We start from the raw sequence: 18,301 nt of genomic DNA, 5'->3' as shown, positions 1-18,301 counted from the left end.
AGAGCTGTTTGGGTCAAGAGGAGACATCATTGTGAGTGAAGCAAATGGTCAGTCAATTTATGTGAAAGATATTTTTATGTTCGGAAACTAAAATTTTGTGTAAAAGCATATGAATTAAGATTCCAATATTTCAAAAATTAAATAGGAAGCATAAGTAATTTTGCGAATACCTAAATTTGTTTGTTTAGCTTGTTTTATCAAAGTCATCGGAAACAAACCGATACATTTTTATTTGAACTAGAATAAATTTAGGTGGTAAAAATTTCATTCGGACAGCTATGTCCACAGGTTTTAATTGATCGATTTTTAGAGTATTGATTTTGATAATAAAAGATATTTCTGTATGCTTATTTTATATTTCTATTTATTTCCCTTTCCTATTTTTCTTCCGATAAGAACCAACTAAGAGATACTGAAACCACGAGAGAAGACAAGTATAACATAAGATAGTTTAGATATTTTTTGTATTATAAAAAGGCACCCTGAGATTTTTTCTTAAGTTTTGTATGATTTGCGACAATTGGATAATTGATCAAATAATTAATTGGAGTAATCAAATAAAGACTAATTGATATAAAAGTAATAAAAAGTAGATCATAACAATATATTATAATATTAAAAACTATCGATATTACCAGTGAAAAATGCCAAAAATACCAAAATTCCAATCAAAAATTATGTTGCAGAAAATGGAATCTCAAAGTTCAAAATCGGTATCCATTAAAAAATGCATTTTCTCAGCTTCCCATGGAACAATTTTCTTCATTTTTTGTGTTCCAAAGTAACTCGACTAGATCCACCTTACCAACGCATTACTAAATGTCAAAGTTGCTTTTCTTGTTATAATAAATTAATTTATTTATTATAACAAACAGAGCCAATCAGAGCATCAACATTTTTAATGAATTCGCGCACATTTATATTCACACCCAATCGCGCCTAAAGAAGAATAACTCCAAAAAACAACCTATTCACAAAATATTAATATTTATACACTTAGCGATAAATAATAACAAATTTCTCCCTTCTGCGTTCTCTTTTGTTAACCAAACTCCTACTCCAGTAACTTACAACATTAATCACAAGTTTTTTCCAAATCCAAGGCAATCATTCAAACTCCGGAATGAAAATTCCAAAGGAGCAAGTGCACATTGTTACGAATAGTTCCAATATAATCGCTGAAAAAGGGCCCGAGGGATTTTTAATTAAACCGAACTTACCCCTCGTGGGTTTGCGACGTACAGAGACGTAGAATATGTTACGTGTTAAGAGGCTACATCAGCGTGTCATCAATATTTTTGAAGTTATACTTCTTTAGGCGCGATTGAGAGTAAAATTTCATAATACTGCGCGCATGCGCACACAGACAGTATGGCGTTTAGTTGCTAAATCTTTCAAGTTATGTATAAATATATCAGTGCAAGAAAAGGTGTGAAAAAATATATTAGTGTTTTTAGTAAATATATTTATTATAATTTTTGTGTCTTTGGATTTGTCTTCCTCAGGAGTAAGATGAGTATTATTAAAACATTTTATTGTATATTTATTATACTTCACCTTGTCTGTTTGTTACCGTGAATTGTCATTAGGTACGTCCGAACCGATACAGACACAGTCCTCGTAGCGTATTTGGTATAGCATTTGGCTAGAGATCGAGAGGTCTTGAGTTCGAATCCGGATTTTTTTAATTTTTTTTGAAAGCGGTAAGCACAAAATTAGTTTGGTGTAAAAAAAATTAAAACAAACTGTTTAAAGTATACTTATTTTTAAGAAATCATATAATAGAAGTATAACTTCTTACGTGCGGCAACTCTTAAGTATACATTAGCCCATTGTAATAATTATTTTTGTTTAAAAAGTTGTATTTAGCCCAGTCGGGATAGCATTTGACCTTGCATTACGAGCTGCTCCAAATTTTATTTTTCTAATCTTTAGGGGGGTCAATAGTAGTATAAATTTAAAATCTCGACTGAATTTGACCGTTGAGTTAGCCGCCATTTTTGTTCAATATCTCCACCATTTTCAACTTTTTATTTTCCGAGCCATGGGGGAAAAATAGTGATAGGTAAAGCATAATTATTGATTTATTGAATTATCTCGTTTAATATTAGTTTTACAACAAATTTGAAAATATACAAAAATGAAGAGAATTAAATTTTGAACAATTTTGATCTCTTCAATTTTTTTGATAAAATCAATATTTAAGGTAATACGTAGCGCGCGTAAGACCTGATTGATTTTATAGCAATTGGTTTTGTTCAATATCTCCGCCATTTTCAACTTTTGGAGAAAAAGTGTGAGGACTGAAATTGTTGCAATTACGATTTACTACAATTTTTCGAGAGAACCAGTGGCGGATCTACGAGGGGGGAGCGAATGGGAAAATTCCCCCCAACAGGGTCCAAAATTTAAAAAAAATTGTTGAAATATTAATCGACAGACAAATTTAACCAATCAAACCCGCTATTTAATAAACTAGATAGAAGAGAAATGTTTAGAGCAATGAAATATCTACGAGTGACAAACCAATTGGTAAGATTGATTGAGATTCCAGTATTTCCTCTAATCAAGCCTTCCACACATGCCATATTCCTGTCTATTGATGCAGTACTCAATACACATGGTCGTGTCTTATTATTTGTCTCCTCTCTTTCACTGTGTCTTCGACACCATTTCTTGACAGTTAGATACTTACTAGAAACATTATTTTCCATACACTGCTTGTATTCTCGTGTGAATTTGCAATAGATGTAAACCTTGAGCACAGAAAAATTGAAGGACCGCATGCAGGTAATATTTGGATGGATTGTTAATAAGAAACGCCATTTTTAAGGCATAATAGAGAGAAATAAAGCTAACCTAGATAAAATAAATATAGAAAATATGAAAAAATTTTATTTAATTTCGAAAAAATTAGAAGTAATGTGTAATTATTAGATAAAATTATAAATATTTTTCATTTGAAGTAGACAAATTATTAACGGTGTGTTTATTATTTGTCAATGAATCGTCAATGTATCCTTCAACTAATGATATAGGTTTCAATCCTTCTCCATCTCATTTTAAATACGATGTTTCATAGGCATATTTTCACCATTGTGCATAAGAGAAATGGCAGATGATCTGTAGCAGTGATAGCTACCCTATCCAAGTTTAAAATTTTGAAGTAAACGATAATCTGTTTTTCCGATTTTTGGATAAGTTTCATTATTTTGAGCCTATCTACATAGTACCAACCTATTTATATCCACAAAAACGGTTTTTTGGGATATATTATGTCACATATCCCGTGTAATGAGAAATCAATGCATCCCCGTCGGATAAGCCGCTGCTTCAGCGCAATACAGCGACCCTGTTTTGAACCCGACGCACAATACCGATGCTCGTACAGGGATGGACTAACACGGATTGATTAAAACTGTCCTTTTTGTTATGAATTAAATTTATAAAGAAAATGATATGTAAAAATATGTTGCTGGCAATTACTTTATGTTACTGGCAAACTGATATGTATAACAAAAAATGATGTTTACTAACTGCAATCTCTCATTCCGGGATTTTTTGGTCGGTCTCTTTTTCGATTTGCTTTCGAAAAAACTGCATATGGTTATAAGGTGTCTAAAAACCATTAATATTGCTGGTTGGTGCAAATGCCGCGGGTGATTTTAAGCTAAAACTACTTTTAATATATTTGTCCGAAAATCCAAGGCCTTTTAAAGTACTAAATAAAAATCAATTACCTGTCATATAGAGATCCAACAAGGAAGCTTGGAGGACTAAAGCTATTTTTGAGAATTGGTTCAAAAGTCACTTTTTTATCTACAGAAGTGAAACAATATTTGCGAGACAATAACTTAAGCAACAGGGCTTGGTCACCTAACGCCATCTGATCTATTTAGAGTTGCTGTAAAGAGAATAAGATGGATCAATTTGGTCGCCAACATCACTAGAAGATAGACACTTTTAGAAGAAGAAGGCATATTACCTACGCCGAACTTTCCGACAACTTATAAAGGAAACCGATGGTCAGTCTTCAATCAAAACATTTTGGAAAACTATAACATCCGGGATGCTGCTGATAGCATCAGTGAATTATAGAAGGAATTAAAATTAACAACAATGAACCATTTAAAAAAATGGCTAGAATGTGTGAAAGTACACATCCTACTGAAGCAGAAGTTAATATCCTTCCTGAAATTAGGCCAAACATTTGGGATTTAGCACATAATCTCGGCTTTGTAGGTTTGAACGAACGAGATGTGCTTGATCTACTTGAAGCTGATAGGGAACTCGCTTCGTATGAAGAACTTATTCAGTTGTAAACAGAACTGGCATTTGATGAAGAGACAGAGCCTGTTGTTTCCAAACAGCTAACATCAAAAAATTGTCGAAAGCTTTTCCTATTTCGAACAAGGAATAAATATCCTTCTTGAAAACGATGCTGACGTCGAACGTAGCGCAAAAGTTTCTCGAGGAATTAGCTTTTATAAATAACTGAAGAACGAAACAGACATGTCAACAAAAATAACGTTGGACAAAGCCAGGTCCATCTTTACCAGCGAAAAATGATGACGGCAGTCATCTGCAGGTTACCATTTCTTCATCGTACTTCAGATTAAAGCCATTTAAAAAATGTGTGCATACATACACTTATTTTATGAAACATCAAGTTGTTTCATTTTTGTTTATAGATTTTTGTTGGTTTTGGAGTATGTTACATGTTGCATATTTAACAAATTTGGAACCGATCCCATTGAATTTATATGAATTTGTATTGGAATAATTGATTCGTTATATAGACCAGGCCGCATCTGTAAAAATATTAGTACATTTAAATGTTGAGGGGTGACTCATATTTTTTTGCAGAAATTGCTTGAAAATAGCTCATATAATAATATTTGAGTTATCCTCCCACTCAAAAAGGTCCGGAACATTGTTTAAGTAAATGTCAAAAAATGAAGGAAAAATTCCATTTTTTTCTTGGTTTTTTGATTATAACTTTAAAAATATTTATTTTCGAGAAAAGTTGCACGAACATAAAATTTGCGTAATTATATTTCCTACAATATAGGATTAACTAAAAATTATAAAAATTGTCACCTTTGTTGCCAAATAGCAATAATTTCGAAATAAAAACCATAAAAGAAACAAGTATTTGCATTTTACGTTTTTCAACCATTTATTATGGTACAGTTAGGACCTTCATATTTCAGCCAGAAAAACTTTATGATATGTTAAAACAATACTCTAAATTTTATTAAGATCGGATTTATAGATTTTGCAAAATAAATTTTGCAATTCAGCTTTCGCAAAAAAAATTCATTTTTTCAAATTGTTGCAGCAGTGAAAATAAAGCAGACAGTAAGTTGAATTTTTTCACGTATAAAAGAATACTGAACCTTTCATTTTAAATTTGTAAAATTAAAATCGGTTAACTACCACGGCGTCAGGAATTGTTTTTAAATAAACATTAATTTTTGGTGCTACGCGCAGGACAACGGATACGTTCGCTCTGATTGGGCATTCCAATGACCTTTGATAATGATTGATAAATTTTAATTTTTGGTACATTTCGAAACAAATAAATAAATTTGTTTATTGCAAAATAAAAACACATACTCTGTCCTTTGAGATAACACTTTTTTTAGCAAAAACTTTCTTTGTTCATATATTTTAACTTAGTGTATTATATAGTGTAGAAAATAAAAGTATATTATTTTTAAACATATGCAATTGTTTTATCAATTTTTCAGAAACAATAAGTTTGATTTGTCTTGAATTAAGATCTGAACATACAACAAAATATAGAGTAGGAAAATAATATATTAGATAAAGATTAGAAGAAATTTTGGTGGAAATCAACTTGTGTGAATCAAACACCGCTGTCCTGCTCGTAGCACCAAAAATTAATGTTTATTTAAAAAAATTTCTGACACCGTGGTAGTTAACCGATTTTAATTTTGCAAATTGCAAATGAATGGTACATATTCTTCTATTCGTGAAAAAAAATTTAACTTGCTATCTGCTTTATTTTCAGTCCTGTAACATTTTGAAAAAATTATTTTTTTTTGCGAAAGCTGGATTGCAAAATTTATTTTGCAAAATCTATTGAACCGATCTTAACTAAATTTACAGTATTGTTTTAAATATCATAAAGTTTTTCTGGGTAAAATATGAAGGTCCTAAGTTTAGCAGAAATGGTTGAAAAACGTAAAATGCGAATACTTGTTTTTTATGTTTTTTTCGCAATTATTGCTATTTTGCAACAATGGTGACTATTTTTTTAACTTTTAACTAATTCTATATTGTAGGAAATTTAATTACGCAACTTTGATGTTAGTACATCTTTTCTGGGAAATGAATACTTTTAAAGTTATAATCAAAAAACGAAGAAAAAAATCGAATTTTTCCTTCATTTTTTGACATTTGGATTATTTAAACAATGTTCCGGACCTTTTTGAGCGGGAGGATAACTCAATTATTATTATATGGATAACTATTAATTCATCCTTTTGTTATTTTGCACGTGTCCAGTCCGTGACTGACTTCTTTACAAGCTGTGCCTCTCCACGTAGCAGATGTTGCCCGTTCGATAGCTGGGAGAATCTCATCCCCGTCCCCATCGACATAGGGTTTAAAATTATTCGCCGATGCCCCTGATTCGTAATTGAAATACTTCTTGGGTGTTTGCTTATTGTCGGATTGATTTGTTTAGGGCCAGCCATATGGGTTCTGGAATTTGGAATGAAAATCGCATCGGAGTTGGAAGGCGCTTCATGAAAATTTTTTAATATACACTAATCACAAAAAGTACCTATTCACATTATTTTTTTAAAACAGAAAAAAAGTAATTTTTAATTTTCGGCAGAATGTTATAATACTCTTATATGGTTTCCTTTACGGGTCTACAAACCCATCATATTTCAAGTTGAAGCGTGTTTTTGCCGAAAAAAAAAACTGTTAAACAAAACGTTGATAATAGAGAATATTTATTTTGGACATTTGTGTTCGAGAATTTGATCTGTGCACTTAGTCCAGAAAGCCACTGCGCATCCGCTAGGAAAAATATTCTAATTCAGATTTTTTGCACAATCTTACTCAAAAAGGACTCCTTTTAACAAATTTGCATGCTGCCAGGACCAAAAAGTGGTCAAAAATTTTTTTGGCGTTTTTTTTTTGTTTTTTTTCCTAAAATTATTTTTTTTGCATGGAAAAAAGTTTTTTTAGGTTTTTTGGATCATTCCAAAGAGAACAGGTCTTTAGTGACTTTTCTCGAAAAATGATAGTTTTTGACATATCGTCGGATCCCTGCGAAAAGTCACTAACTGACATTTTACTGTTTTCGAGATACATTAATTTGAAGTAATAATTTAAATTTATAAATTAACCGTTGACAAAGTATTTTCCATATTTATTGTTTCTAGTGATTCTGCAATAAGTGAATAATGAGTGTTATGTATAATCCGAGAGTAGTTAGTAATACGTCTGATTTTTGGCAAAAAAGCAGTTAGTGATTTTTTCCAAATACTAAATAGAGCTCATATGCCAGGAATGATTTATTAAAAATAAAGATAATATCATTATTATATTTATTATAGTTATAACAAGTTAAAATGAGTTGTTATTCTGAGAAGGCTTCTTCATCATCGTCTTCCTCATCAACGGCTGGTTCATGTGTTAAATCCGGTACATTCGCTGTTGGTAAGGAAGCATACCAGGCATGAAGTTCCTGAGGTATTACTTCTTTCTTGCAAAGTTGTAACAAATCCTTTTTTTTTAATGAACTGATCGGAATAGGTTGCTGATATGCTTTCTTAATTTCGGTAACATAGGGTTGACGACCTTTTAACTTTTCCACTTACATTGAGTTTGACGTAAGGTCCAGTGTACCCATATCTAAACTTTATAACTGCATACATTGTAAATGCATAAATTGTAAATACACAGTTTACGGCTGTAATATAATAAAGATACATTTCCTGAAGGTATTTGAAGAAAAGCTTGCATATCAAATGTTGCTGACATAAATGTAGCATCTTCTTGTGACCTAATTTTGTCATGGGTTTTTGCCTCATAGGCTGCTTCTTTTCGTTGAATATGCTCATTAAAGCGCTGTTCCAGTTCTTCTGTTAGTTCTCCTACTAATTTTGCCTCAGAAACTTTATTACACAAAGGGCACTGGTCTTTCTTTGGTACAAAAAATGGCAAATTGTACGACTCACAAAAAACTTTTCGGTATACTGAATGACCCACTGGAACTTTATTTTTTTCTTCACATAATGTAGTATAGAGTGAGTACATTTTGCGAATGGATAACTTGCGAGTCCAAGTAGTGTCTCTTTGTACTTTTCCTACAGTAGTGCGACTCCATTGAAGGAATCTGAATTAATGTGTTCTTTGACAAAGTCTATATCAGCGACTATGGTTTATTCGTTTTGTAGAGAACACTATTGTGGCAAAAGTCACTAACTGCCATTAGTGATTTTTTAACATACAATATTCCCTATAACATATTATATTATAAGACATTGATCATATTGGAAAAAGTCGTTAACTCCGTTAGTGAATTTTACCAGTTTTATATTTTTGTTACATGTTATATAATCATTATTACCAATTTTAAATTACTATGTTCCGTTCAGTTTTGCAGTTCGTGACTTCTACAGATGAACAAACTGCCCACAGTAGACCACTAGATGTAGTTAAGTAAATTTCACACAAAATGTCAGTTAGTGACTTTTCGCAGGGATACGACGATATAAGCGATTAAAAATTGAAAAATTGCGAAATCGGCCATTTTTAACCATCAAAAACTATGTGAAAAACTGAAAATTTGAATGTTGCCAAGGTAGGCAGATATTCTTTAAACATCGATTGATGAAATCCTGAACAGTTTTTTGCAATACAATATTCAAAACTCCTTTGTTTTTTAATTACTAATCAAGCGTGCGCGACACTATTTTCCACCGACAGTATGGTGCAAATGAAAGGAATAAATTCGTTATTTCGTAAACCGGCGACTTTAAGGAAAAATCCCAAAACAGGTCGATTTTTATTTTTAAGTTAAGATATTGTGGCATATATGGTATACTAGTGACGTCATCCATCTGGACCTGATGACGTAATCGATGATTTTTTTAAATGAGAATAGGGGTCGTGTGCTAGCTCATTTGAAAGGTTCTTCAATTCTCTATTTAGTAATATAAACATTTACATAATTATTTATACGGGGTGTCCAAAAAAATTTTATTAAATTCAATTATTTGACAAAAAAAGAAGTAGAAGGACACCCTGTATAAATAATTATGTAAATGTTTACATTACTGAATAGAGAATTGAAGTACCTTTCAAATGAGCTACCACACGACCCCTATTCTCATTTAAAAAAATCATCGATTACGTCATCACGCCCAGACGGATGACGTCACTAATATACCATATATGCCGCAATATCATAACTTAAAAATAAAAATCGACCTGTTTCGGGATTTTTCCTTAAAGTCGCCGGTTTACGATATAACGAATTTATTCCTTTCATTTGCACCATACTGTCGGTGGAAAATAATGTCCCGCACGCTTGATTAGCAATTAAAAAACAAAGGAGTTTTGAATAATGTATTGCAAAAAACTCTTCGGGATTTCATCAATCGATGTTTAAAAAATATCCACCTACCTTGGCAACATTCAAATTTTCAGTTCTTCACATAGTTTTTGAGGGTTAAAAATGGCCTATTTCGCAATTTTTCAATTTTTAATCTCTTATATGTCAAAAACTATCATTTTTAGAGAAAAGTCACTAAAGACATTTTCTGTTTGGAATGATCAAAAAAACCTAAAAAAACTTTTTTCCATGCAAAAAAAATAATTTTAGGACAAAACAAAAAAAAACGTTTAAATAACTTTTGACCACCTTTTGGCCCTGGCAACATGCAAATTTGTTAAAAGGAGTCCTTTTTAAGTAAGATTGTGCAAAAAATCCGAATTAGAATATTTTTCCTAGCGGATGCGCAGTGGCTTTCTGGACTAACTATGTCTGCTTGATTTTTTAATGAGGAGGTGCGTTCTTAGAAAAAAAAAATGAGTAATTTAACGTTAGAACAAGCAGATCAAATCGTAGCTTTATTTGGAGATGGACGATCGCAGCAATATGTTACTGATGTTCTAGGAATCCACCAATCTAACATTTCAAGAGCTTTCAGAAAGTATAGAGAAACTAGAAGTTATACAAGAAGACCAGTTCCAGGACTTCCCAGGTGCACGAATCCCACAGATGACCGTTTTATGTTACAGCTGAGCAACTGATTTTTGATTTTTTCCAGCTGAGAAAAATGATTTTTTCACAGTCCGTAGTATTCAAGTAAGTAGCAATTCGGTTAGAAATAAATTAATAGACCTAAATCCTGCGTACCAAAAAAAAGTTGATTAAGAGCAACCTGAAAATTTGTTAATAGCTTAACGATGTCTAGTCGTGCAAACTTTGATGTACGGGAACACTGGAACAGGGGAAGTTTTAATTGTGGAACAGGTTAAAAATTTGGAACGCCAGACTACGAAAACGTTCCATGTATTTTGTCCGACACAACTTCCAATTAATTTGTTACCATTTCATTAAACTCTCATGCAAAAATCAGACTGGTGTTTATCACCAACTGGGCATTTTAATGAGTGGAACATGAAGAGCATGTCAAATGAGAGGAATCATGTTGGTTAGTAATAGCAGTCTGATTTTTGCATGAGACTTTAATGAAAGGGTATCAAATCAATTGGATGTTCTGTCCGACAAAATACCTACATGGGACGTTTTCGTAATCTGACGTTTCAAATTTTTAAACTGTTCCACAGTTTAAACTTCCCCTGTTAAAGTGTTCCCGTACATCAAAGTTTGTCCGACTACACCGTTAAGCTATTAACAAATTTTCAGCTTGCTATTAATCAACTTTTATTTGCTTCGCGGGATCCAGGTCTATAACGAACTTTGGAATCAGAGCCAGAATGCCTGCTACTGCTCATTTGCTCAATTGTTAACAACGAGGGCACACCGTATGGAACGTTTAAGGTTTGCACAAGAACATGCCGATTGAGATATTAACGATTGGACTAATATTCTTTTTACTGATGAGTCAAGATTTGAATTTTGTGGACCGACAGACGTATTAAAGTTTACAGACGTGCCCATGAGCGATTTTCTCAGTTTAACATAAGAGCAGCTAGAAATTTTGGAGGTGGCTCGATTATGATATGGGGAGGTATCGCTTTGCAGATCACATATAATTAACAGGGTTTCGTAGGGAGGGAGCCCTTGACAGGTGATTGGTAGGTATATAAGAGAGGTTCTTGAAGAAAATTGTATGCCTTTTGTTCTAATTATTGTAGATAATTTCGTCCTTTACGCTAAGACAGCGCTCGTCCACACGTTGATAGAACAAAAATGCAATACCTTCAAGAGGTTGGTATTCAAGTTCTTGATTGGCCAGCAGTCAGCACAGATCTAAACCCAATTGAGCATGTTTGAGACTGCCTAGAAAGATGCATAAGAGCCCGTGTCGTCGCTCCAGATATAACCTTGATGAACTGGGAATTGTTTTAACGGAAGAATGGGAAAATTTTGATTTGGATTACATGCGATCTCTGATATAGTTCGTCCGTTATAACTTTTCCCATGCGTCACGATTCATTTTCAAACAAATTAAGTCAAAACATAGAGTGAAACCTACGCCGATGTGTGCTGTATTATATTATATAGTATATAGTATACAAAATGTATATACACATCGACGCTCGTTTCACTTTATGTTTTGACTTAATTTGTTTGAAAATGAATCGTGACGCATGGGAAAAGTTATAGCGGACGAACAATAAGTAACTTAAATGAAAGAAGTGAAAGAAGTATATTAAAGTGTGTAAATGTATTTTAATTTCCTTAGCTAAGCGCTTTCGACATGAAAGTCATCTTCAGAGCTAATGCTACAATAAAAAGTTAAAACAATAAGTAAAAAGATGTTCTAAGTACAAAGTTTTTTAACTTACGTCAATATATAAAAAGTACCGGCTACTTAGGAATGTATTTTCTTGCATCGCATTAAGAAATTTGTAATTCAGGTCCACCGTACAACTCCGGCTGATGAAAGCTAGTTTTAATTTTTAGTTTTTCTATGGTAAAACAATAAAAACAACCACTGGGACGATACATACATATAAAATTTTTTTCATGGTAAAGGTTTTACCCAACCTTTACCATGAAACCCATTACCCAAAATGGTTGGGTAAAACCTTTACCATGAAAAAAATTTTATATGTATGTATCGTCCCAGTGGTTGTTTTTATTGTTTTACTATAGAAAAACTAAAAATTAAAACTAGCTTTCATCAGCCGGAGTTGTACGGTGGACCTGAATTACAAATTTCTTAATGCGATGCAAGAAAAGACATTCCTAAGTAGCCGGTACTTTTTATATATTGACGTAAGTTAAAAAACTTTGTACTTAGAACATCTTTTTACTTATTGTTTTAACTTTTTATTGTAGCATTAGCTCTGAAGATGACTTTTATGTCGAAAGCGCTTAGCTAAGGAAATTAAAATACATTTACACACTTTAATATACTTCTTTCACTTCTTTCATTCATTTCAAGTGTGTACAAAACCTATCAGTCTTTCAACAATAAGTAACTTTCCACAGATAATGAGGGACGGCATTAGGGCCAGAGGTGCTAATACCAGATACTAAAGTGTTTAATTTGTCCCTAAAATTCCTTATTTTATAGATTTGTATTTTTCATTTTTGTTGAATAATTGTTATTTTCATTTTTTTTTGGCCTGTTGGTCTTTGATTTTTTATTTAACTGGAATAAACCACTGTTAGAATATTCCTACCTTTTATTTCCTGGCATTTCCAAGAAAATTTAGGAGATACTAATCAAAACTTCTACGCTTAATACATTTATGTGATACTTTTTGTGACTAGTGTAGTTTTCGATTTTGTTTAGAAAATAATTTTTTTTCTTTTTTTATCAACTTACGTAATGTTTACTTTATGTAAAAAATCATTACAATAAGAAGAAATTAAATATCTTTACTAAAAGAGTTAAGACTAGTTTTAACTGTAATTACCACATATTATTTTTAAAATTCTTTTCCTGGATTTCTTAGCTTTTATTAATCATCAGCATATCTTTATATTTTACTTTCTATAGTTTTCGATTTTACATCACGTATCGACCTCTTTTTAATTTACGATTAATATACATTAAATTTGTATTTTGAAAACGATTTCCGAAATGGACGAAATAAATGACGATTTCCGTCAAAATAAACGTAAAATTGTGGCTTACTCCCAATAAAAATAGTAAATTAAAATGTGGTGTAAAAATAAACCAGACAACCGTGGACGCCTACCAGTATATATCTTATGGAATACAATAATTTTCTCTTTGCCATTATTACTATGTGGGGTCGGCTTCCCTACTTAAAACATTTTTCATCCTATGTACAAAAAAATTCTTCACCATCCAAAGATATCATTTAATTTGTAGTAACTCAATCTTTATCAACCTTCCAAACACTGTTTTTGTCAAAGTAAGTTTTAAATATTTTTCCTCGAGAGCCTCTCTCCATTGTTTTAGTTTTTGTTCTAAGTCGCCTTCATTATTTCCTACTAACACTACATCATCAGCATACATTAAGCGTCAGAGAATGTTACCCTGTAGTTTTGCTGTTATCTGGTCCAAAACTAATCAGGTTAATACGTGGCCAAAGTGTCCTTTATTTGCTTTCTTCTATATTTGTCGTCTCTTGCGCTTATATATTGTAAAAGCCGGAGATACAGGATGCAGCCAGAAAGCAGTTTCTTAACGAAAAGTCTTGGATTTAAAATATTGTTCGTTATTTTTATTTCAATTTATTTAATTGTATAAAAGTAGCCAACTTTGTATCCAGGGCTTTTAGTCTTCCTCGTATTAAGAGAGATGTAGCTGTTTTGCGTCTCAAAAGGTAGAAACATTGGATCGCGATGTTTTCCCTTAAATAAACAGGATTGTTGATATTTATTTCAGAGTTGTGACTGCATAGCTTCACTGAGGATGCATAGATGCTGAAATAGTTATATGGAGATGGTGGTCCAACTCTGAATCAAATAAAAACAAAAACTGCCTTTATCTTTTTCATCTTTACTCAGATTTGTGTACCTGAAACTGTCTTTCGGTCCTTTTCCTAGACGAAAAGAAGGTTAATACGTGGCCAAAGTGTCCTTTATTTGCTTTATTCTATATTCGTCGTCTCTTGTGCTTATATATTGTAAAAGCCGGAGATACAGGATGCAGCCAAAAAGCAGTTTCTTAACGAAAAGTCTTTGATTTAAAATATTGTTTGTTATTTTTATTTCAATTATTCTAATTGTATAAAAGTAGCAAACTTTGTATCTAGGGCTTTTCGTCTTCCTCTTATTACGAGAGATGTCGCTGTTTTGCGTCTCAAAAGGTGGAAACATTGCATCGCGATGTTTTCCCTTAAATAGGCAGGATTGTTGATATTTGTTTCAGACTTGTGACTGCATAGCTTCACTGAGCATGCATAGATACTGAAATAGCTATATGGAGATGGTGGTCCAACTCTGAATAAAAAAAAAACTGCCTTTATCTTAATCAGAATAAATAAGGACTAAGTAACGAGCCTTGGTGTAATCCTACTTTCACATGAAATTTATTAATATCTCCCTCAATTGTTACTCCCTCATACATATCTCTCACAATCCTTACATATTCACCGGGTACTCCTTTCGAGTGCCCATCACAAAATCTTTCGAAGAACTCTATCAAATATTTTCTCAAAATCAATAAACATGAACACCCTATGAGCGTTTGTTTCTTTATTTCTATATTTCTCCATCAACTGGATTTTAATGAAAATTGCATCTTTCGTTGAACTGCCCTGCTCCTGAAATACTCTGAAACACTCCTGAATTATCTACATGGCCATAATAGAGGCATAGGAAGGCAGATAAATTATATAGATAAATATCATATATGCATTGCATGTGTTTGTTTCATTTACGTAATAATTAATAAAATTTTCTTATTAATGACAGAAAAATATGAGACATAATATTTTTTCTTATCCATAAAATAAATGCTACACAGTTTAACATTAATAAAGAATTTGCGATATTGTTTCACATAAACCATCTACAAGCATATTTTTATAATATTTACTATTTTTAAATATCGGCGAAGTCTCCGTATGTGATATATCAATCAATATTACTATCTTTGAGTATATAAAAAGTAGGGATTTGCGAAAGAATAACGTATTTTTGTGAACCGAACCAAAATGATTCCCGAGGGATTTGCTGTTATCTGCTTTGATAGATAGACACTTCACTCTGAAGAGGGTAGAACGTTGTTATGTAATTATTTTCAGTCTTTTTTAGAATACGATAAATACACACTATTGAAAGTTATTTTACATGCGTAAGTTGGAATATAATAATAATAAGTAAATTTAATGAAAAATGTTTTTCTTGGTAAAAGGTATAGTCCAGGAACCAAAGCTTTTCACCTCGCAATTTTTCCAGAATGGATCAATTTGCTTGAAAATTTGAGAATAAATAGTGGATAGTCCATGGATCAAAATCTATATGATGCTGACAGGCGCTTTTACCATGGGGGTGGTTGCAACCCTATCTCGGGGTGGAAATTTTTTATTGTATTTTGACCGCAAAAGTTAATAAAAACATTAATTCTAAGCAAAAGATGTTCTATACATTTTTTTGGAAAATTAATAGTTTTTGATTTATTCGCTATCGAAAGTGTTAGTTTTATATCTAAAAAAATCAATGTTTTTCGATGGTATACTCATTTACGATTCACTAAATTTTTGCCGTATAACAAATTTTATCAAACCAAGTTCTTGGGAATTAAATTACCTACAATTTCATATTTAAACATTTTTTCGTATCTCTGATGCTAATCTTTCTATTCTGAAGAAAATGGCATTTTTTACCAAATTGCAAACATTCGTTATTCGCTTTAAACTTCAGTTTTTTAAAAACTAATCATTCTAAGCCAGTCAAACTTCTAGAATCTATTAATAATAGATAAATAAAGAAGAATAAATAAGTCCAATGACTAAAAACACCGCTAACTTACATTATTATGCTTCCAATTGGATTTCTCCTTTTTTTATATATTGATTTTTTAACCGTAACTTTTTTATTTTTATCCTAGAAAATCCTTATACAATAGATAGATATAGATGTTATCATTGCAGAAGAGGAATTTTATTTTAATAAAGATTTAACAAGCTAACTCAATCTTATATCCGATTTCCTTGTAGGGGTTAGTGTGTTCCGTGACAAACTTACCAAATATTAAAAAAATACTCTACCAATTGCTAGTTCATGGAGATCATCGCACAATGTCATCTAATTGATTGACATGTATATATTTTGATCAGTTTCTTGGTTTCTTTTATGCCACAAGCTTGGTCCTCTTGAACTCCTTTAATTTGTTTTTCATATAAGTACCTATGTTTTCATTCGAATTTTGCATAGTACCAATTTATGATTGCTTGCTATTTCTATTACATCAAAGACTTGAGTAACTCTATATTCCACAAAATCTAGTGTACCATAGATTTTGGTTGTTGAGTGTTTTTATAACTGTATGTGCATTGTCCTTTGTACGGGAAAAAGTAATACGTAATTCATTTAGGTTGCAGAGGTCGGTCAGAAGATCTCCGTTTTCATTTTTGATATTTTTATTATATCGTTGTTTTATTCCTAGTGCTACATCATTACCCTAAGAAGAAATTCATGAAAGTTTTCTCTTTTATTGGTACCTCTGTTCTTCTCAGGTGCGGATATTGCTATCACCTTCAAAGGTTTGACATCCAGTTTGATTCTTACTCTTAGTATTCTTATAGAGAGTGGAGGAAGACGATGGATAAGGACATCATCATCATATATCATCATCATCAGCCCATAGTCGTCCACTGCTGAACATAGGCCTCCTCGAAAAACTTCCTTTCAGATCTCTCTTACGCTGCTGCAGTCCAGTTGGTACAAATCCTCTTTATATCGTCAGTCCATCTTGTGGGTTGTCTTCCCGGGTTTCGTCTATCCGCTCTCGGTCTCCACTCCAAGAGTTTTTTGGTTCACCTATCATCTCTCATTCTAGCGACGTGTCCTGATCACTTCCATTTAATTTTGGCTATGTGTTTTATAATGTCTTCTACACCACTTCTACAAATTTCTTCGTTTCTTACCCTATCTCTTAACGTCATGCCCAACAATGATCTTTCCATTCTACGTTGCGTCACTTGTAGTTTTCCTGCAGATGTCCTTGTTAGAGTAAGTGTCTCTGCGCCATATCTAAGAACAGGCAGTACACATTCATTAAAGGCTCTTCTTTTTAATAATAATATAAGCTGATAGGAATATCACCTTTAAAAATATCACGTAGTCTTCTATATGCTGCCAATCCCAGAGTTATTCTTCTTAGGCTAAGGCTCCACGGGCGAGAAATTCACGCTAGCAGTAGCCGCAAAACGAACTTAAGGTTCCACGGAACGGAATAGGAATAGCCGAACTGAACCGACTACGCACAAGTCCTGTAGTCGGTACAGTTCGGCTATTCCTATTCCGTTCTGCGGAACCTTAAGTTCGTTTTGCGGCTACTGCTAGCGTCAATTTCCAGCCCGTGGAGCCGTAGCCTTAGCAGCTCAGCAGTTTGATTGTCTCTGCTAATTTTTACCGTATATGTAACTGTCAACAACTTCAATTTCGACGTCTTTTACCTTTAAATGATGGCTCGGAACTAAATTCGTCATCATTTTTGTCTTTTGGTAATTAATATTTAGACCTACTTTAGACAAAGTTAGCCTCATTAGAAATGACATTAAACACCAACATAATGCGCACATCAGGTAAAACTGTATTCTATACATATTTATTGTTTTTCAATACCCATTGAAAATTTTATTTATTTTTTTCTTGTTGTTACAGATCTCATTCCTTATCCAAATGCTAACGATAAAGTCACACACGAGTTTCTTCAAAAAATCGTGGATGTCCTTTTGGACTACGTAAAGCAACAAAATGACAGAAAGGAGAAGATTCTTGACTTCCACCATCCAGAGGAAATGATAAAGCTTTTAGATCTTAAAATTCCGGAAGAAGGAGTATCCCTGGGACAACTCGTTAACGATTGCGCCACAACTTTGAAGTATCAAGTTAAAACTGGTAAGTAATATAATTTTAATTAAAAAATAATAATGTGTATGTATACATTTTTTACAGCAGAACTTTAAG

The 18,301-nt window shown here is 32.5% G+C and overlaps 1 protein-coding gene across 1 annotated transcript in view; it reads left to right on the top strand.

The window, feature by feature from the left end:
• Nucleotides 1–18,301, top strand: part of LOC126882944 (glutamate decarboxylase) — a 264,997-nt gene that overhangs the window by 65,325 nt on the left and 181,371 nt on the right. Inside the window, exon 2 of the mRNA XM_050648021.1 lies at nt 17,996–18,232. Within this exon, the coding sequence (XP_050503978.1) occupies nt 17,996–18,232 (237 nt within the window). The remainder of the gene's footprint in view (nt 1–17,995; nt 18,233–18,301) is intronic.

This window comes from Diabrotica virgifera, chromosome 4 (assembly GCF_917563875.1).
Source record: "Diabrotica virgifera virgifera chromosome 4, PGI_DIABVI_V3a".
NCBI lineage: Eukaryota > Metazoa > Arthropoda > Insecta > Coleoptera > Chrysomelidae > Diabrotica > Diabrotica virgifera.
The sequence above is the reverse complement of the archived record's forward strand: the minus strand, read 5'-3'. Positions and strand labels throughout refer to the sequence as shown.